The 21,299-nt window shown below is 33.4% G+C and overlaps 2 protein-coding genes across 3 annotated transcripts; both read left to right on the top strand.

The window, feature by feature from the left end:
• The first annotated feature begins 1,954 nt into the window (after positions 1–1,954).
• Positions 1,955–12,900, top strand: LOC135849941 (glycerol kinase-like). 2 transcript variants are annotated; one of them, XM_065370599.1, is made up of 11 exons: positions 1,955–2,115; positions 3,154–3,274; positions 3,414–3,672; positions 4,129–4,346; positions 4,430–4,539; positions 4,634–4,736; positions 11,486–11,596; positions 11,683–11,936; positions 12,070–12,275; positions 12,361–12,495; positions 12,662–12,900. In XM_065370599.1, exons 2-11 carry the CDS (start codon positions 3,191–3,193, stop codon positions 12,730–12,732), a joined length of 1,551 nt encoding a protein of 516 aa, XP_065226671.1. In that variant the 5' UTR covers positions 1,955–2,115; positions 3,154–3,190; the 3' UTR covers positions 12,733–12,900. The 2 variants fall into 2 exon arrangements, with proteins under 2 accessions (XP_065226671.1, XP_065226672.1); XM_065370600.1 differs by lacking the exon at positions 1,955–2,115 and having other exon boundaries at positions 2,899–3,274.
• A 561-nt stretch (positions 12,901–13,461) lies between these two features.
• LOC135849940 (polycomb group protein Psc-like) lies at positions 13,462–21,076 on the top strand. The gene is made up of 7 exons (XM_065370598.1): positions 13,462–13,593; positions 13,679–13,835; positions 13,909–14,021; positions 14,114–14,266; positions 14,348–14,523; positions 14,601–14,783; positions 17,997–21,076. Exons 3-7 carry the CDS (start codon positions 13,910–13,912, stop codon positions 20,166–20,168), a joined length of 2,796 nt encoding a protein of 931 aa, XP_065226670.1. The 5' UTR covers positions 13,462–13,593; positions 13,679–13,835; position 13,909; the 3' UTR covers positions 20,169–21,076.
• The last annotated feature ends 223 nt before the right edge of the window (positions 21,077–21,299 follow it).

The raw sequence follows: 21,299 nt of genomic DNA, 5'->3' as shown, positions 1-21,299 counted from the left end.
CACATAGCAGTTTGGAAAAATTGGCCAAAAATAGTCGGCGGAGGTCGCATACCGAAACCTTCAATATTATTTGGGCATTTCAATACATATGATAAGCGTAGCCCACGGTGAAATTTTCAGCTGCTGAAGTTGATATTTGACCCTTCCAGGGCGATTTTTCTATTTTCACAATAATTGCTATGTGAAAATCGAAAAATTGCTCTGAAAAATCGAAATATCAACTTCAGTAGCTGAAAATTCTGTGGTAGACTATGTTCGATGTCCTCTATCCAATGGTGCAAGAATCATTAAAATCGGTGCATGTCACCTGGGGCACCTCCCTTGTCAGTTACAATATTTCAAGAAACTTTGAATTTGAAAAATACTGATTTCAGAAAAAGTGAATTCTTTTATTAAAATTGATGTCCTACTTCTCAATCTCAAGTCAAATATTCCCTAAAACTTTTGTCCTCGCTTCACTCTGGCCAATTTAGTTCTTTTCTTCACACTTGAAATTTCACAAAACCACTGATAAAATTTTTAAAAAAAATTGAGATCAGAAAAAAAAACAAATTCTTGCATTGAAATAATCGATGTTGTTCTACTTTGTAAACGGCTTCGCTCGGGCCAATTTGGTTCTTTTCTCATAAATTACAATTTTAAGAAATCTATGATTGAATTTTTGAAATGCTGAGATCATAAAAACCAAATTCTTTCTTTAAAATTGATGTTATTCTACTTTCAAATCATAAATTTTTCAAAACTTTTGCCCTCGCTTCGCTCGGGCCATTCAAATCGCGACTTGAAGCAATTAAGATTATGAAAGTTGAACAGAAAAATTTCAAAAATATGTACTCAAAATACTCAAAGCATACGAAAAATGCAAAATTATTCATTTTTTTCTGAACAGATTAACTAGCTTTTCAAAATTTTTTGATACTACAGTGTTCAGCACGTCAACATTTTGATTATTGTCAGAAACGTTATAATTTTTTGGCTGCAAAAATGTCGTTATACAATCCCCCGCTCCCACCACTTGTAACCTCAATGCCCTCTTTTTTCATCCAACTTGGGAATTTTCAGGCGAATAAGTTGAGAATTTTATGATTTTTGCCTCCCCCCGCCACCACCAGCAAAACCACTTCGTTACGTCCCTGTTAATACTGTCCTTGTCTTTTATTCTTTTCTTGGATTTGTCTCATTCATCGAAGTTCGAAGTTCAAACAAGAGTGAAGTTTACAAGCAAATAGGTTTAGGTACCTTCATCTAGTAAGTATCAATTTTTATAAAGTTTTTGGTAGGTATTTCATAGTTCGAAGCTCAGCACAAGCACTTCAGTTCGGTGTCTATTATAAAGTTAAATAAATTGTTGAAATACCTACGTATTTTATTCCTTTTTTTTTCATATCAATATTTCAATAGCTTTTGTAAAATAAAATTTAATTCGACGTTTTATTTTTTGAAATTTTGTCCCTGTCAGGCTGCCAAGCTTAATTATTTCGGTACAACAAAGTTTCTGACTCTTGATCCTGACCCTGAACATAAGCTGTACCAATTTCATAACATTTAAAAACTGATTAAAATTTAAAACTTAAAACCACGAATAAAACGGATTCGTCACTCGTAATTTAATTTTTTTTTAAACGAAAATACGTGTTTTTTTTGGTCGGAATCACCTGGCAGCATTGACGCGATAACGATAACGTATACGACACGTGTTATAGTCCGTCCGCGCTAAGAACGGTCTGACGTCACAAACCATGACAACACTATGCATTCTAGCTAAGTGCATAAAAAAGCAGTTATTTACGTGAAGAATTTGCTCAACTCGTCAACGCAGTATGAATCTCTTCCTTTTCCTACCCCTTCAGTCGTTGAAACGTCTATAGCAAGTTGTGACGTCAGACCGTTCTTAGCGCGGACGGACTATAGTAGGCGGGGAAAAGCAACGTTATCACTGAGACCGGCGTCGTAACTCGTCATTGAAATTTTTAGTTTATTGCCAGAGTGTTGTTGGTTGTTTACGATAATTGTTTTTTGAAAAATGTGCTCAAAAAAACAAAATGTAAACTGAAAATCGTGTTTTAACCTTAATTTTTCATCGTAAAAACCACCGCTTCGTAGACGAAGAAGAAGGTAAAGTGTGATTTGATTGTTATGTTTACATCTTTCAAGTTTCATTCACGTTATCCAAACACCTTATCACTGGCGAAATTTTTATGCTATCAAATATCAATAATAACACGCGTAATTTGTAATAAAATGAAAAATTAATTTCAGTTTAAATTACTCGTGAATTGTACTGATTTTGATAGGAAATTAAAATACGATCGATGATTAAATTAGCATCCTTCATTCCTTGTTTCATACGTAGCTGATAATTCTTTCGATGATATAATCCAGTGTACTTATCTTGATGTTCTAAATCCCTGAATTCATCGAGTTTTATTTTCATATCTCTTCTTAATTTATTAATTTCTATATCAGCTTTGACCATACATTGGTTCAGTATCACGTTGGTCCTTTCCTTCGTCAACTAGGTTACAGGAGGTTCAAAAATTACTCATACTTTCCTCCCATCTCGTAATTTATCTCTCGATAATTCCTATCCTAACTGACCTCATGGTTTTTATCGATTACTATCTGCTCTGCTTTTTTCCCCACGTCGAATAAAAATGCCGAACTTGTTTTTTTTTTTATCTTCACTATCCATTAGATTATCGTTTACTTCAGGATACGAACAGCTTTACGTAATTATATTATCGAAAACGATTATGTTTTCATTTTCAATAATTTTTCTGCCTCAGCGATACACGACGATCAGAGATTATAACGTAATCGAAATAAATAAAAGAATTATGAATCAGCCACGAGTAAAATTCACATTCATCGATGATAAAGATAAAAAAATTTTAATTCATTGCCAGCCAATACTTGTACGTAGTCGATTGTGTTGTTTTCATCTGTATAGAATATCGAAAGGTGTCCGAAACCAATTCTCTCTGTCGTAATAAATTCGATTTCATAAACCAATTCAAAAGTTGGCATTTAAACGTCGTTGTGTTTTTCTTCATAGACCCTACGTAGTTTTCGATGCGGTGTTTTAGTAATACGATATTCGAGTGCAAGAAATATTGATTTTTCGTGTTACACTTTTGCATTTTTTTTTTGCAGACTGAAACCCTCCTTACATTGTATAGAGAAGTGAATTATGGATGGTAAAGGAGAATCAAACTCGGATTACGGTCCATTGGTAGCTTCCATAGACGAAGGAACAACCAGTACGAGATTTATGGTTAGTTCATTAATATATACATATAACTAGTAGGTATAATCCTGTTGACCTTCCTCGACCATCGATCAATAATAATAATGCCTAATCCGTCTCACACACGTACCTATTTTAGTAATACTCATTGGTTCATTTTGTGCAGGTATTTTCATCAAAAACCGAACAAATTGTAGCCTCTCATCAAATACGTATCCATAAAGAATACCCGAAGCCAGGATGGGTGGAACAAGACGCTACGAAAATCATAGAAGCGGTCATTTCATCTATAGAAGAGACCGTGAAAATATTACAGTCCAAGAACATCAATCCAGCTGATATAGTTACCGTTGGCATAACCAACCAAAGAGAAACCACTCTATTATGGGATAAGATAACCGGTCAACCATTAACTAAAGCAATAGGTACCTGTTTGTTTTCACTATAGTAGGTATAACCTACGTCAATGATAACAATATTCACGATTCTACGAAACGGAAGCCCAAATTTTGACGTTACACAGATGACGTATATTATAATTCCTCGTAAAAGAAAAAAAAAAGAATTATAATCAGGGACTCCAAAAAATTACATATTAATTGCACGCTAACTCTGTATGTGGGAACCCAATTCGAAGAGTCGTAATGTTCACGTTTTAATTAGTTGTTAAATAACATGATTTATCATCAGATTTTACATTTCAAAGACTCACTAGCTCGCTTTTAATATGTCTGACAATTTAACGATCCGTGTTGATCGATTTTATTGCACTTTAAACTCGATAAACTTACTGTATAATTACTGCAATTAAAACTCGTTTTTTCTAACACAAATTATACATACGTCATGTACGCGTCTAATGTGTCAAGTATATTTTGCAGTTTGGATGGATAACAGGACAGTGAAAACGATAGAGAATTTATTAAACACCAAACCAGATAAATGTCAGGATCAGTTAAGAGAAAAATGCGGATTACCAATCAGCCCGTTCTTCAGCGCTTTAAAATATCGTTGGCTTATCGACAATGTACCCGAAGTAAAGAAAGCAATACAAGAAAACCGATGCTTATTCGGCACAATCGATTCGTGGCTAATATGGGTACGATACCTAGACCTACCTACCTACCTATTTCAATAATGTAAGCGATTTTCGTACTATAAACTGGATTTTTCCCCCTGTAGAATTTAACAGGAGGTGTCAACGGCGGTATTCATATAACCGATGTCACGAACGCTTCTAGAACCATGTTAATGAATATTTCTACCTTAGAATGGGACGAAGACTTATTAAAGTAATTATTAAAAATTTTTTTCAACTTTAAAAATAGGTCTACCTTGCGTGTGTGTGGTTTTTTTTTATAAACACCTGTGATTGTTTTCGACTAGATTTTTCGACATAGATAAGAAAACGTTGCCAAGAATTTGCAGCAGTTCTGAAATTTATGGTTATTTCAAATGTACCTCGTTGAAAAATATACCTATTTCGGGGGTAAGTCCGCAGTACTCTGATCAAATTTCATATTTTATTTTACGTAATTTATTATTATGTTATTACGATGAATCATTCGAATACGCATACTTCGCGTTTGGTTTATCGCGTTAAATCGGTTTTTTTCTTTATCAAAGGTTGATGATAACAGGAGCGTGTTAGTCAGGTAATATAATGATACTTCGTAATTTCGCGTCATCTGCTTTTTATATGTATTATGTGGGTTAAAGATCGGTTATTAGTGAGTTGATTTAATGCGTTCGTAATAACTATTATATTGAACTTCGTATTTAAACTATGGAGTGTGCTGAATTATTACGAGTGTAGTGTAGATATAGGTGCGAAATTTATCTATACTCTTCGAATAATTACCTACGTCGATGATAAAACATATCCGGGAACGTTGAAAACAAAACATCGAACTCAATACTAGAGGCGGATTTAAGACACGCCTCCGTCCCCCCTCCCTGCAGGAAAATTTAGGCGAAAAATTGGAGATTTTTGGGAAAGTTGAGTGAGTTGGAAAAAATTGGGAAAGTTGGGAAGAAATTGTGTGAGCAGGGAAAATCAAAGAATTACCAAAAATGGTGGGTTTTTACTTCTTGAATTATAATTTTTCAGAATTTTTTACCCTTGTTTCACTCGGGCCACATCAAATTCAATTTTGGGCCACTGTACCCCCCAAATGGGGCCCTTGGAAGGGTTCAACTGTAAATCCAACTTTATATTCGTGTTCAGGGGGCTCGATTTATATGAAAACGACACCCATATTGCCAACACATTTTTCAGACCCAAAATTGGGTGGGGAGGTGCCCATGGGCCCAAAATGAGCTTTTAGAGGAATTGTTGCATCTTCTACAGTTTTTCAAGGTTCACGTGCAAAGCTTCAGAACTTTACTACGAGTATTTTTGAAATTGGCGATGCTATTATGACACAAAACGCACATTTTGAAGAGTTTTTTGAGTTTTTAAAGATGACCCACATGGAGAAAAAATTTGAAAAAATTTCCAAAAATAGTACTTACCTGAACATATTTTCAGAAGAAAAAAATGTTGGGCACAAGAATTAGGTTCGGAGATATTGCGGTTTCAAATTTTCTTTTGTCAATATCTCCCCCCCCCCGGGGGGCCGAAAAATTTAAAAAAAATTCGTGTGGATAGACCCATTCTTCCTGTACATATTTTGGGTAAAATCAAAATTTTTATTCAAAACTCGTTAAAGTGCGATTTTTTCCCAAAAAAAGTGTTTTTTTGTCATTGTAGACAAGGGGGGTGGGGTGGGGTGGGGCAAATTTTTTGGGCTACAATTTTTTTTAGAGGTACCCAACAATGTTCAATCAAAAAATCAAAAATCCGAGGACAGGGGCATAATGTTGTTTTACTTGAAATTTTTCAAAAAAAAAAAAAAAAGGTCTTTCCAATGAATTTTAGTCAAAACTGCCAGAAAATCCCAATTTCTGCTAAAATATCAAAAAAATTCAAAAACAATAATTTCTAATTGGGAACACAAAATGTATATTGGCACGACAGTAAAAGTGATTCAAACGACAAAATAGGGTATTTCAACAACAATTTGTTAACGACGGTTAAGCACGACAATTTAGGTAATACGAATACGAATGACGATTCGATTTCATATAACGACAAAAGAAATGTAATCCACATCCAAATACAATTTTGACCCCCCCCCCTCTCTCCGAACAAATGAATGATTCCCCGCCAAAAACTCCTTTTTTTGTAAAAATAGGCTAAACATTAATTTTACGAATGGGAATGTCCTTTACTTTTTGAATAAACTCTCTTTTTAACTTGAATTCAAAAAAAAGTTTTGTTGCTTTCCAAAAAAATTCAATTTCTTGCAAAAACTGTTGAGATTCAGATGAGATGAGATGAGAGGTTTATTACTTACTTGGGTCAGTCCTTTTAGACTAAGAAAAACATGACGGATTATCAAAGACTTTCTTTCCAATTTCATTATTTTCGTCTTTCGACGAGCATTGAACAGACTGGAATTGGGAGATTCCTTTTATACAGTCTAGAGATTTTGATAACAGGCAGGCCTTTCCGAAGTTCAGTTAAGAGTTCATCTTCAGTAATAGATACAGGAATGTCCTTGATAACAACAGAGATTCTTTCTTCGCAATCTTTAGATAAGAGGTATGTGTGGTATTTTGTTTTGTTATTGTTGTAAATCTTTGTGAGATTTCTAAAGTCATCGACATCAGTGAGAAGAACTTTTAGCGATTTTCCAAGAATTTTGGTGTTGTATGTCTTTTTAACCACTTTGTTGATTTCTTTAACTACAGAGAGGTAGTTGCTGTATTCGTATAGAACGATTGGTGGAATTTTAGGTGGTTTGCTTGTTTCTGGCAGTTCATCTTCTTCACCATCGGTATTTGCATCTACAAGAGGTTTGAAACGATTCTTCTTGAAAAGCATTGCTAGGCATTAGCTCCAACTCCAATCTCATAGGTTGTATAATAGAGATGTTGTCACGGCGAACTGAAAAGTGAAAACTGTTGAAAATTGTGAAAAATGTATAGTTTATTTTTTCGGTTGCTAAAATTGTGGAAAAATTTCTTTTTTTTGGCCAAAATTTTCAAGAATTGTCAAAAAGTCTTTCTTTTTCCAGAATTACCAATAATAAATTTTGCTTTTCATAAAACTGCCAAAAATCTTGCTTTTTTCCAAAAATTTCCATTTATCGAGTTTTCTATTTTTTGAAAAAATTTTCCTTTCATGTTTTTTTGTTGATTTTCAATGGCCAAAAGATACTTATACAGGGTGTCGGGGAGTGGTGGTACAAACTTCAGATTTGGATATAACCGGGTACGACTAAGAAAAAACGTTACATGAACAGGTTGCCTATTTTGAAAATTGAAGGGGCAAAATTACATATTAATAATAAACAAATAAAATGAAAATTTTGATGGTGGGAACTGGTAGTACTTTGAAAATTGAGCAAATTTTGTCCTTACAAATTTTTGTCTAACTTGAAAATTGAAGGGGCTATGACCACATTTAGAATAAAAAAAGACTCGAAGAAAAAATCAATAGCGAAAATGGATTCTACATTCAAAATTGATCAAATTTTATTCTCTTCAATTTTTGGCCCAGATCAAAATTGGAGGAGCTACGCGACATTCAACGTATGAGAAATTTCAAGGGTTGCTCAATTTTTTTGAAATTTCTTTTACTTTAAATGTCGCGTAGATCCTTCAATTTTGACTTACAGAAAAAATTGAAGAGAACAAAATCTGATCAATTTTGAATATATAATCCATTTTCGCTATTGATTTTTTCTTCGAGTCTTTTTTTATTCTAAATGTGGTCATAACCCCTTCAATTTTCAAGTTAGGCAAAAACTTGTTAGGACAAAATTTGCTCAGTTTTCAAAGTACCACCAGTTCCCACCATCAAAATTTTCAAGATAGGCAACTTGTCCTAATAACGTTTTTTTAAATTCGTACCCGGTTATATCCAAATCTGAAGTTTTGACATCCACTCACCAGACACCCTGTATTTTGAAAAAAAAAAAAACACCAAAAAAATTGTGGATTTTTGATTTTGGATTGAAGTAGATAGGTAGTTACCTACAAACCTTGCAACAGAACAATTCATCGTTTTTTGAACATTAAAAATTATTCAACATTTTTGTATCTTACTCTCCCTTTGAAAATTTGTTCGAACCGCATATGGCTAATTAGAGTGAGGGAAGGGGGTCCTGGAATAAAAAGTTTGGGAAATCCGGCGAAAAAAAAAGGGAAAATTGTAATCCTTCCCTCTCCTCTTTCCCTCACATGTTATATCACTTCGTCACGAGATCACTGAAAAAGGTGCTGAGAACGTGTTAAAATGATGCAAAGACTGTCAAAAAGGCATTAAAATTACTACGAATGGCCCATATATAGGTAAAAAAGTGATGAATACTCGAAATGAAAATTTCAAACTTTTTGAACTATTTACGTTCATTTAGTAGGCAAAACCTTTCATAATCTTGCACGTTGCTCAATTTTTTCCTCTCTCCAACACTTCCCAATCTATCCTATGGCTTTAAAAAAATGAAAAAAATGATTTATAAATAGGTACGTTTTACATTTTAATTGCAACTGGTAGCACTACACCTCGAATTTTCAATGAAAAGTTAAATTATTTGGCTACAAAATAGAAATTTTTCAGTTAGAGCGTTATGCTTCTTATACATTGTTGTACAATACACAGACAATGTTTACGTGTTTTGCGCGTGGTTGGACAACTATTCTCTCACCCATGACCCATGAATGATTTCTTTCTGGTGATAGTCGACGATACATCTTGGCTCTCGAATACTTTGTATGTGGTTTGTTTGTACTTTAGTTTGTACATACAAGTTACAGTGTTGCTTCCGCAGAGAATATTTTTGAAGTTAGAAAAAACAAACGAAAAAAAGTTTACATTTTTTTACATGTGATCTGTCACGAGAAACCCAGGTTAGTGTCCAAAAAATCGATATATTTTTTTTGATGGATATTGGTAGTACTCAGGGTGCAGAATCTGCCTGTGGTGGTAAAAACGTTCGCGAACGATTTTTTTGACCCTAAATTTAAGGTTAAAAAAATAGAGCAACTACAAAAAAAAAGAAAAAAAATTTTTTTCTTCATTTTCTTAAAATGTATGCCCGGGGGAGTCAGCATGCAAATTTTTGTGGATATCCGCTCACATTTGTAGGATTAAGGCCGTTTTTTTGAAATTTGAATGAGGCTTAAGCTGGAAAAATCAACTATTTTCACCTTGAACAAGTTTTTTGAAAAAATTGAAAAACTCAATAAATAACTTATTTTATGTTAATAATTCATTCTTAGTAGTTTTCGCAAAATTTTTGGTGCGAAATTTTAAAAAAACGAAAAAGTCGATTTAGAGAAATTTCGATTTTCGGCCTTTGGCAACCCTGATTTTGAAAAAAAATGTCAGGTTATGTTGGCATCCCTGGTGGTCAAAAATGGTCCAAGTTTCACGGACCTACGAATCATAGATCCCCGAACACATAGATTCAAAACTTCAAATGCCCGTCCTGTAAAATTTACGTTTTGGACACTAACCTGGTTTTCTCGTGACAGATCACACATTTGAATGTTTTGCCAAAATTGCAAAAAGATCCGTTTTATAGTCAAACTTCCCAAAAATCTTGTTTTTCTGTTTCTTTTTTTTTTGCCAAAAATGTAGAAAGATCTTTTTTTTTGGTCAAAAATGTTCACACAATCTCGTTTTTTTGGTTGCAAAAAAAAATCATTTTCATCGAAATTACTTACGAACAGAAATCAGTTTCTAATCAAAGCTATAAAAACGGTTTATTTTATTTAAAATCATCAAAAAGTCTGATTTTTTTGCCGAAATTGCAGAAAATGACTTTTTTTAGCGAAAAAAGCTGCTTCTTGTGCCAATTTTTTTTTCGAAATTGAAAGAAATGCGGATTTTTTGAATCGAAATCTCCAGAAAGTTATTTTTTTCCAAAATTGCATACTTAAAAAAACAAAAAGTATTGTTTTTCGCAAAAATTTCAAAAAAAAATTTTTTGTTCAAAATTTCCAAAAAAAGTATTTCTTTTTTATCAAAACAGTTTTTCATCAAATTCGCTAAAAAAAATTTTACTCTTCTTTGCCAGTAAAATAATTGTGAAAAATCCTGTTTTTTTGTTGACTTTTTGGATGAATTTTTTCTCAATATTTCAAAAAATGTTTTTTTAACCAATTATTATTGTTAGAAATTTTTTTTGTGGTCAAAATTTCCAGAAAATCTTGCTTTTTTGTCAAATCACATGTTTTTGTAAAAATTCCTTTTTTTTTCGAAATTCCCAGAAAGTCTTTTTTTGCTAAGATTTCAAAAAACACCCCTTTTTTGATCAAAATCTCCATGAAGGGGTGCTTTTTTGTCCCAAAATATGTACTTGGTCTTTTTGTAAAATTTCAAACAACAGTCCAGATTTTATGAAAAAAATTCAACTTTTTTGTCAAAATCGTGTGAAAAATTTCAATTTTTTGTTGACACTGTAAACCAATTTTTGGTCAGAACTGTTGAAAAACAATTTTTTTCTGTCAAAATTGCCAGGTCTTGATTTACTAATTTGACAAAATTGCAGAAAACTTTTTTTTGGTCCAATTTTTTCAGAAAGTGTCACTATTTCATGGCAAAAAATCTGCTAAGTTATTTTGTCAAAATTGGCAACAAAAAACTGTGTTAAAAAAAATCACGATTCCCAAAAAAAAAAAAGTTTGTCAAATTCGCTGGAAAGTGTTGTTTTTTTGCCAAAAAATTGTTCACCAAAATTTTTAAAAAATAAATAAATTCAACTTCATTAAAATTTTAGGTAAGACTCTTTTCATGTCGAAATTGTTCAAAAGTAGATATTGTTTTTCTACTAAAATTTCCAGAAATTCTCACATTTTGAATTTGGAATATCTGCATTTCTGCTATTTTTGGGAAAATTCATTCTGGAGAGTGATCGTTTGGGGAATACTAATTCAGAAATCAGATATGAGGTACCTAGTCATGAAAAAGAACGCTCGAGAAAAATTTATTCAGGAAAATGGTTTTTGGTTTAAGCTCTATTAGTCACAATTTACTCATTGAGGAGTCCACAGGCAAACTCTGAAGTCTGAACATATCTCTTTCCATGCAAACTCCAGAGATGTAAAACTTCACCCCTCTAGTGTAAAAATTTCCCCAAAAATTAACATCCAATAATCGTCGATTGCATTTTGTTCATTTTTCAGTGTTTAGGTGATCAACAAGCAGCTTTAATAGGACAATTATGCTTAGAAGAAGGTCAAGCGAAATGTACATACGGCACTGGTTGCTTTCTTTTACATAACACGGGACCAAAGGTAATATTATTAGTAATAAATAAGTAGGTATACCAATTATATTAGTGATCTTTCTTCAATATACTTAGAATCGTATTTTTCAACAGAAAATCCTCTCTCAAAACGGTTTACTAACCACAGTAGCTTTCAAATTCGGCAAAAATCCAGCATCTTATGCGCTCGAAGGATCGATAGCCATAGCCGGAGCGACATTTTCTTGGTTAAGGGATCGGATCAACATCATCGACGATGTAAAAGAAATAGAAAAACTAGCCGAAGAGGTATCTTCCACCAACGACGTATATTTTGTTCCCGCTTTTCAAGGCCTTTATGCACCGTACTGGGATCCAAATGCAAGAGGGTAGGTACCTATTATTGTGTTTTTTAAAACTAAGTACCTATTTGATTTTTAGCTCGATACGCGAAGCAAAGACAAAAAAAAAAGTTGTTACGGAATTGTTTATTTATTATAGGTAATTAATTAATGATTTCAGACTGATTTGTGGCCTAACAATGGATACTGACAGAAGACATATACTTAGAGCCGCTCTAGAAGCAGTTGGTTACCAAACGAGAGCTTTGATGGAAGCCATGTCCAAAGACGCGAAAATCGAGTTTAAAGAATTAAAAGTTGACGGTGGAATGGTCAACAATACATTATTAATTAAATTATTAGCCGATATTTGTAATGTAGAAGTTGGTAAGTTGAATTCATTTGTAAAGTACTCGTATGATGCAAAATCATCATCATTGGGCTTACTTAATTTTGATGGGTATTTTTGTAGTTAAACAAACGATGCAAGAATCGACAGCGTTTGGTGCTGCTGTAGCTGCCGCGATGGCGGATGGAATCAATGTTTGGACCGTATCAGATCTGAAAATCGAACGCGAAAATTTCTTCCCTAGTATATCAGAAGCAGGTAGGGTACCGATATTTATATAGGACTAAACAGTATATTGAAAATTGGAATGTATCCTATTTTTTATCCTGAATAAATTGTTTATCATGCTAACCTACTACTGCTATCATTAATGTTTACATATTATATCGAACTCTATACTGATCATTTTGCTCGTTTATTACAGAACGAAATTCAAAATATTCCAAATGGAAGAAAGCCGTTGAAAGAAGTTTCGGGTGGAGCAATCAGTCATGAATTTACGCATCTTGAAGATGAATATTAATATTTTGTTGTTATGCATGTGCTAGGTTTTATTTGTCGTAAGAATTGTATACGGAAGTTGTTTGTTTGTAGTGATAGAAAGCTTTACTTGTCAGTTGTACTATTGTAAGTGGATTAATAAACAGTGCATAGAAAGCTATACCTAGTTGGAATCTTTTTTGAGATTTTCTTTTCGTTGAAATATTGGCTGAAATTGTGGATATTGGCTCATTCATTATCATTATGAATTAATGTGACCTGTGAGCTGTGCTACGAAAAGGGGCCTTCAAAGTTCAAATCCTCAAAAGTTTTATTCCAGAAATGATAATAGAAATATAAAGAATGTGGTCGTCGAGGTGATTTAAAATTAAAAGTTAATGAGTGTCAAAATGTAAAAGTTCGCCAGGGTATCCATATCCATTATTAATTTTGCTTCAAATATGAAATAAAAATTAAATAAACGCTCACTATTGCTGGAAACTGGAATAATTCTCAGGCTCAATTAAAAATAAAAAAATAAAAATTATTTTCTAAATTAAATTTTAAATTTATTCATCTGATTTTCAAATTTCAATCTAGTCAAAAAAATTAAAATTGAACTTTTTTTTAGTTCCATTCCACGTACGTAGAGAGCGCAGCAAAATGAAAATTTTCAGATTGCAAAAATCCGTTATTCGTCTGTGCTATTTTCTGTGCCATGTTTGTTTTTTTTAACGTTGTTTACTTACACAACTTTCTTTTTTTTTTAGGCAACAGCTTTTCTGATAACGAACTCAAATTCGCAATATTTTTCCTTATTAAATTAATTTCAGCCTATTTTGAAGCTGTTGAACAGCTTGGGATTCGTCAGCAATGGTATTTATGCATATATTTACTCTAATCCACTTACTCTATCAACTTGACAGTTGTATTGACCCATAATACGGTATTGTGTTTCCAGGTACTGATACTCGTCCAAGCTGTAATCAGCGTTTGAAACGTATTCGTAATCATCGTCTTGCATTCTACGTTGTGTATTGGGCCAATAATACAACAATATAACTCAAATGACTATTACAATATTATCCAATACCAAACTCATCATAATCACCGTGAAGGTAACGACGACGCTTTTCCCAACGTGTGTGTTTGGAACGAACGTAAATGCATTTTTTAATTTCTTGTTTGCAGGATGCAATGTGCTACACGACCACGTATCACGGAATTGAATCCTCATTTACTATGTGTGCTGTGCGAAGGATATTTAATTGATGCTACGGCCATTACAGAGTGTTTACATGCCTGTGAGTAAATGAAAGCATCATTCGACGAGTCAAATTGTAGTAGTAATATGGTACAAATCTATCTATATACGTATACTGTTTTTTCTCGACAGTTTGTAAAAAGTGTATCGTTCAATATTTGGAAACGAAGAAGTACTGTCCGGTGTGTGATGTACTTGTTCATAAAACTAAGCCGTTACAAAACCTAAAACCTGATAAAATACTGCAAAGCATCGTTTATAAATCCGTACCAGATCTTTACGCAAGTACGTTGATTTAGGTATACTTCGTACTATTTCTTCCTATATCGATATCAAATAACCGAGAAAAAATCGTGTATTTTACAGACGAGATGTGTAACCGACGTAAATTTTACTCCAACGTTCATCCTCAGCAAAAACCCGATAATCCGGAACTAAGAGGAGAGATCACCGAAGCTTCGGAGTTCATTACATTCAACGATACGATTAGTTTATCTTTGGAATACATTAATTTCCTCGGTGATCAGAATTACTTTTACGTCGTAAGTTGTGTGTTTTGGTTGCATTTAATACTCGTGTAGTATGTTTTTTTTATATTACTGTAACCGTTTGTTCGTAGGCTTCTAGCAGTAAACGATATCTAAGATGCGATGCAACGGTAACGGTCAAACACTTACAAAAATTAATATCAGCGAAATACGGTTTAGCTATAAAACACGAGATACGTTTCTTTTTCAACGGTATTCAGTTACCAGATCACTTGACGTTGTTGGATATTGCCTACATTTCATCGTGGAAACGAGTAAGTTTCGAATTGTGACTCGAGCTTGGGTCTCATATACTCGGAGCTGAATCATTTTTGTGTTTTTTTCTGCAATTTGGACTAAAGTTTTTTCACAAATTTTCTTTTTTTTCAAAATTTTATCCAAAATTTTACGAAAAAAACATCGCTTTTATTTAAATGGTATCACTGATTTTTCAGCGTAACGAATTTCATTTTTTCAGTTTTGATAATTTTTCTTTTGAAATGTACTTGGGGTTTTCTAATTTCGACAGGTGTTATTATTTTTGAATTTTTCGATGGTTTTTAGTGGATTTTCTCCTGTTTTGATTGATTTTTACATCTTGAATTTTGGTGGTGATTTTTTTCCAAAATAATTTTTCCACGATGTTTTTCGCCTGAATGTTTGCCCAATTTTATCACCTTGAACTCACGTGATTTTTCATAAAAATTTTCTCTCGAGCTTGTGTGATTTTATTGCTCAAATAGTCGGGATTTCTCCTTATTTCGGTTCGATGGCTGTTTTTGAATTTTGTGAATTTTTTTCTTCGCCGATTTGGCGAGTTTTCTTTTGAATTTTTGTTGATTTTTTTCCCTATTGTAACTGGTCTGATTTTTTTGAATTTTTGCGAGTTCTCTTTTTTCAAGTTTTTCGATGATTTTCTCGTAATTTCCATTTTTTTCTTTTTTCAAATGTTGGCAAAGTTTCTCCGGTTTTGAAAGACTTTTTCAACTTTAAATTTTCACGATTCTATAGTTTTGTTCTAAATTGTGGTCATTTTTTACCTAAATTTTGACTGCATTTTTTTCATTTTAACAGTTTTTTTGAGTTTTGTGCTTTTAAAAAACAAGTGATTTTTTTTGTTCACATTTTTGTGGAATTGTGATATGTTTTTCTTCCGAAATCATGATTTCCTTTAAATTTTTATCTTTTTTTCGAGAAAGGAGGGATGCTTCTTCAAGATTTGATGACTTTGTTTTTTTTTTATTTTCCCTTTTTGTGGTGGATTTTTCTGCATCTTGATATCTTTCATTCGTTGATCCCTCTCTCTCTTTTCCTCTTCCCTTCTAGTTATGAGGGAAGGTCCTCTGGATTTCTTCTCTCTTTGAATTTTTTTTTTTTTAAGTTCGAATTATTTTTCTCTGTTTAATCCTCTCTCAACAATTTATCGATTCATTTGGGAATTTATACCAATTTTAATTCTCGTGAATTCTCTGTTCTGAATTCTTAATGATTTTTGCTGAACTGAATTTTCCAGAGTTTTCTATTTTCATAATTTCTATAATTTTGTTTTGAATTGTATTGATTCGTTTTTCTGCCTAAACTTTTGTTCTTAATTTTGGCCAAACCTTTTTTCTTGAATTTTCGAGATTTTTTATGAAATTTTCTAGCCCCAAATTTTAGTAATTTTTTCTGCCTAAATTTTTGCGGAATTTCCTCGTTTACAAATTTTTTTGATTTTTGGAGAGTTTTTTTGGACTTTGGGACTTGATAGTTTTATTTTGAATTTTTTTGAGGATTTCTTGATTTTTTTCAAGTTTTATTCTTTTGAATTCTAATAGATTTTATTTTCCAACTTTTCGACGATTTATACCCAAGTTTAATTCTCGTCTCTGTTCTGAATTATTCTTTATGATTTTTGCTGAACTGAATTTTCAAGAGTTTTCTATTTTCATAATTTCCATAATTTTGTTTTGAATTTTTATATTGATTCGTTTTTCTGCTTGAATTTTTGTTCTTAATTTCAGCGAAACCTTTTTTCTTGAAATTTCGGGATTTTTTATAGAATTGTTCCTCAATTAAGCCCCAAATTTTAGTAATTTTTTCTGCTTAAATTTTTGCAGAATTTCCTCGTTTACAGATTTTTTTGAGTTTTTGAGAGTTTTTTTGGACTTTGAGACTTGATAGTTTTATTTTGAATTTTTTCGAGGATTTCTTGATTTTTTTTCAAGGTTTATTCTTTTGAATTCTCATAGATTTTATTTTCCAACTTTTCGACGATCTTCCCCGAATTTTCGTGTTTTTTTTGTGATCTAAATTTGTGTGAAGTTTTTGCAATTTTATCGTTGAATTTCGTGAGTTTTTTTTCAATTCTTGCGATGTTTTTTCTTAAATTTTAGTGCGTTTTACCTTAATTTTTTCGGTGGAGTTTTTTCTACTTTTAATCGAATTTTCATTCTGGAATCCTCGTGATTTTTTTCAACTTTTTAAATTTCGACAAATTTTGGTTCATTTTGAATTTCGCTCCTGAGTTTTATTCTTGTGATTTTGATTTATTAAAATATCACAAAGAGGTTTTTCAACATTATTTTTTGACTATTTTTTTTTCTCTCCAGATCTTGATCTTTGCTCTGCTTCCTCCTGTTTTGGTCATTTTCTCTCAATTTCGATAATTTTGTCACCTTTTTTCCACTTTTTTTGAATCGTGTCAATTTTGACTGTTTTGATGGAGGATTTTTTATTTTTTTTGAGGCAAGGTACATTTTTTTGTATTCAATTTTTTATAATGATTTTCACAAATCTTTTTTTTTCCAAATTTGGATTGCAATCTCCCCCCCTCTCCGCCGCCCTTTCATGTTGATTTTAATAAGTTTCTCGTTCTAAAATAATTCTTTTTATTTATGAAATTTGTTTACAAATTATTGTTTATTATTTCTCAATCTCCGAATAATTTTTTTTTCATCAAATCCTCGCTCGTGTCAACATTTCTGCTATTTTACAATTGGTATTTTTGTGCTAGATTTCTTGAAATGATTACGAATAAAATATTAAATTTCGTTCCTCGCTGTTTCGGTAGACTTCCCCCTCTTCTTTCAATTTTGCAATTTTTTCAGTAGTTTAACATATTTTTCGATTATGTTTCCGGAATCCGATATTTTTTTGATGCTTTCTTTTTGCATTTTGATCTACGAGTAGTTACTTTCAAAATGTTGATCATCATCTGTTTTGAGCTGTTGCTAGTTTTTTTTTTCTAAAATGGGTTTTATTCGAATTTTGACGTTTTTTTCTGTGTTTTTTGAAAAAAAAAACTATTATCGAAATTTTTGTTACGATTTATTTTCTTTTGTAATCTAAAATAAAAAGTAATTAATGTTTCGTATGCATTGAAGTTTTTTGATTGCCACTTTTTTAGTTTTTTTTTACATAAACATTTTTTTTGGTTACTAAAGTTACTTTTTTTAAGTAACATTTGAATACAGTGCCTGCATATTAATTTGTTATTTGATTTTCAGAACGGATTTATTCGACTATTGTATCAAATATTGGAAGTACGAAAAACAGTGATGAAATTGGCGAAACCTGAAATAACCCCTGTAACGACACCTGCTTCTACGATTGTAAAAACTCCAGATAACAAGGTGGACAAATTACCATTAGATGTGAATAATCATGTAAATAATATCTCTGACCAAGCCAAAGAATCAAAACTCTCGACATCTTCTACGGTGACTGTTTCAACGGCTGTTACTGCTACTCCTACGTCTCTCGTTAATACCGATACAAAAACGTCAGATGGATCTGGTTCGGCGAAGCCATGCTCTGATAAAAGTGCACCACCTCCGGTACTTTCTAGTTCGAATACAACTCTAAATAGTATCTCCGTTACTGCTACGACTCCCTCTGCACCGTCATCGATCGCTTCAGTTGCTGGTAAATCGAACGAGAATTCCGTTCTGAATAAAATCGTCGAAAAACTGGAAAAGAAAGCCTCGACAGGGTCCAATGCTACCTCAGCAGTTGTTGCCAAGTCCGACGATAGGGCAACCCAGCCATTTACAACTCAAATCAATAACAAAGAGAACGCTGTAAAACCCATTTCTCAAACAGAAAACACGACTGAGAAATCAAATCCGTCGATTACAACCGTTCCGATTATTTCAACAACCGCTGTTACTAGTTTAAAGAAGAAAACATCGCCGGATTGCCCGATACCTACGAAAATACCCAAGCTTATGAACTGCGATTCGCCTAAACCGCCGAGAGTGGATGTTTGTAAAGAAGTGGAATCGATAAGTACGCCGATAATGTCGGTCAATTCGACCGCATCGGTTACATCATCTGCGTCGAAATTCATTCCGAGTAATTCGATTACACCGACGGTCAACTATACCCCTTCGAATAAACTATCTTCGCCGCCACCTTTGAGGAAGATTATGTGCTATCCAGCTGCCCGAGTCAGCGCTTCGGAACCGAATAAAGCTATCGTGGTTCCGACCACGACGACTACGTCGATAAAGAAAGCCATCGTTGGGGTGAAAACATTCACTAGACCTTGGAGTTACTCGGCTACGCCGACAGCGGTCGCACCAGTCAAACCGACCACTATGACGGACATGAGTAAAACTCCCAGCGTACAGAAACCGGTGAAATTTCACAAAGCTAGACGAAACGTGCCACGGTTCTTGGGTAATCCGTCTTCTGGTATTAGACCTTTATATCAAGGTAATTCGTCGGAGGCTAACTCGACATCATCGGATGGTAAATCAAACTCCAGCATTGAAACGACCATCAAGATCCCGAAAAGTATCTCGTTGTTGAAAGTAGATCCTAAAACATTGGCTCCAATCGCCTGCTCGTCGGCTTCTTCGAAATCTACCAACAGTGGAGCTAATTCTGTGAAGAAAACGTTCTATTCGTCTACGAAACAATACAACATGATCCCAGATTACCCCTGTTCGGTGACTAATTCTCCCAATTTCGTCGGTAATCTGTCATCAGCGTCGGTCGCCGGCAAGTTATCGGCTGGTGCCGCTTTCCCTCCACCTCCATTTCCAAACATGGCTCCTAATTCATTGCTCCCCTCGTTCAATCCGTATCTATGCGCTGGAATGTACCCGTCGCATTTTCCGCCCGGCACCGCCGATTCGGCCGCTCTGAATGGGCCTTCTTCGTTGGATTACATCAAAGCCATGGCCGCATTCCATTCTCCTTTTCCGCCGCCCATAAATCCCCTCTTCAATCCGCAACTTCACCCTAAACTGAAACACGATAAAGTGAAAACGACCGCGAAATCCACCTCTAGCCCTCCGGCCATTCAGCGAATACCCCCTACGTCTAAAACTCCCATCTCCGAAGTCACCGCATCCATCACCGAAACGCCTAAATCATCACCTTTGCCTGTTTCCTCGACCCCTTCGAACCTCTCCAACGGAGTGTACAAAAATACTAAAATTAAGAAGGAAAGTAGTTTCGCTATTAATAATCTGATCCCGATCGACGAGGCGAAAAACATCACGCATTCGTGTTCGGCCGATGGAGTTCATCAAGTTTGCGATCAACTGACCACAGATCCAGCATCCAAGAAGAAGACGGTCGAACTCGATGCTAAAAGTAACAGCAACGATAAAGTATCGCGTCAAGCTGAAAATAAAGATAAACAAGGTGAAAAAAATACATCGAAGTGATCACTTAAGCTCTTCTATTGACACCCCCTCCTCCCTCGTCCCTCGCCACCCTCATTCTACCTTCGTGAAGGGGACAATTTACGTGGTATTACTTTTCTATTGTTGTTAATAATGTCTCTTAAGTATTAATGAGAAAATATGTGATTATCATTGTAAGGAGTTTGTTGCTGAACGACATCCACGCATGAACGCTGTTAAATGTACTATTTTTTCTCTCGAATTTCAAGTATTTTAATGATGTCTTTCATTGATCGTAATAGTAATTAATAGTATTTCAATGTAAAAGTATTTGTATTGCTCAAGTTGTGCCTTTTGACCTTTTTTTTTTTTTGATTTTTTTTGGTAGTGTTTTCTTTCATTTTTGACGTTGTTTTGTTTGACATTATTTTGGTCTACTAATATTGCAGATGTTTTTATGAATCTTGAAGATTGAATATTTAAAATTTTCGTTTGTGCTGTGGAAAGTTGGCGTATTTTTCCACTTCGTAGTGTGAGATGAAAGTGTGCCTTATTGTACAATCATGTAACACGTGAATTTGTGATAGAAATATTACAAATGAGATATACTTTTTTTTTCTTCCTTTGTAAGGTCTATATTCTATAGAATAATTTGTACTAGTCATAATTACATGCATAAATGTTTATTCGTAATGTATAGTGTTATTGTATGTTTAGTTTGGTTGCTGGGATGTAGTATTAATGTTTGTTTTGAATTTGAAAAAATGAAAGAAAAATGATGAAAAAAATATATATTAAAGAAAATAAGTATTCGAATAACAGAACTTTAACGTATTCATAAGCGTCATAGTCAACGAATAAGTGTTGTAATATTATTTAAATTGTAATTCATTTCATCAGTGTAAAATGTATTTTTTTAATTATATATTTTTTTGTTACTGAAATTGAGAGTTGGGTGTGTTTTCGATTTACTTAGTTCATTTTTAAAGTAGGTACATTAAGTAGAAATGAACTGATGTAAAATTATTCAGAACTCAAAAGTGATGTTGTGACCTATCAAAAAAAAGTTGAATTCAAATAATTTCACGAAAATATTTGTTGAGCATTTTTGAAAAATTTTTAGCCCGAAATTGGGTCATTATTTTCTGGATTTTGGAAAATGTGCCTCGCAAC

This window comes from Planococcus citri, chromosome 1 (genome assembly GCF_950023065.1).
Source record: "Planococcus citri chromosome 1, ihPlaCitr1.1, whole genome shotgun sequence".
NCBI classification, from domain to species: domain Eukaryota; kingdom Metazoa; phylum Arthropoda; class Insecta; order Hemiptera; family Pseudococcidae; genus Planococcus; species Planococcus citri.
Note: the sequence above shows the minus strand (reverse complement) of the source record. Positions and strands in the feature narration are given on the sequence as shown.

Excerpts from the sequence above, each read along its gene's own strand:
- LOC135849941 (XM_065370599.1), top strand. The coding sequence starts at position 3,191 with ATGGATGGTAAAGGAGAATCAAACTCGGATTACGGTCCATTGGTAGCT. Across the intron at positions 11,597-11,682 it reads TACATAACACGGGACCAAAG|AAAATCCTCTCTCAAAACGG; the intron begins GTAATATTATTA and ends ATTTTTCAACAG. Across the intron at positions 12,496-12,661 it reads CCCTAGTATATCAGAAGCAG|AACGAAATTCAAAATATTCC; the intron begins GTAGGGTACCGA and ends CGTTTATTACAG.
- LOC135849940 (XM_065370598.1), top strand. The coding sequence starts at position 13,910 with ATGCAATGTGCTACACGACCACGTATCACGGAATTGAATCCTCATTTA. Across the intron at positions 14,524-14,600 it reads ATCAGAATTACTTTTACGTC|GCTTCTAGCAGTAAACGATA; the intron begins GTAAGTTGTGTG and ends GTTTGTTCGTAG. Across the intron at positions 14,784-17,996 it reads ACATTTCATCGTGGAAACGA|AACGGATTTATTCGACTATT; the intron begins GTAAGTTTCGAA and ends TTTGATTTTCAG.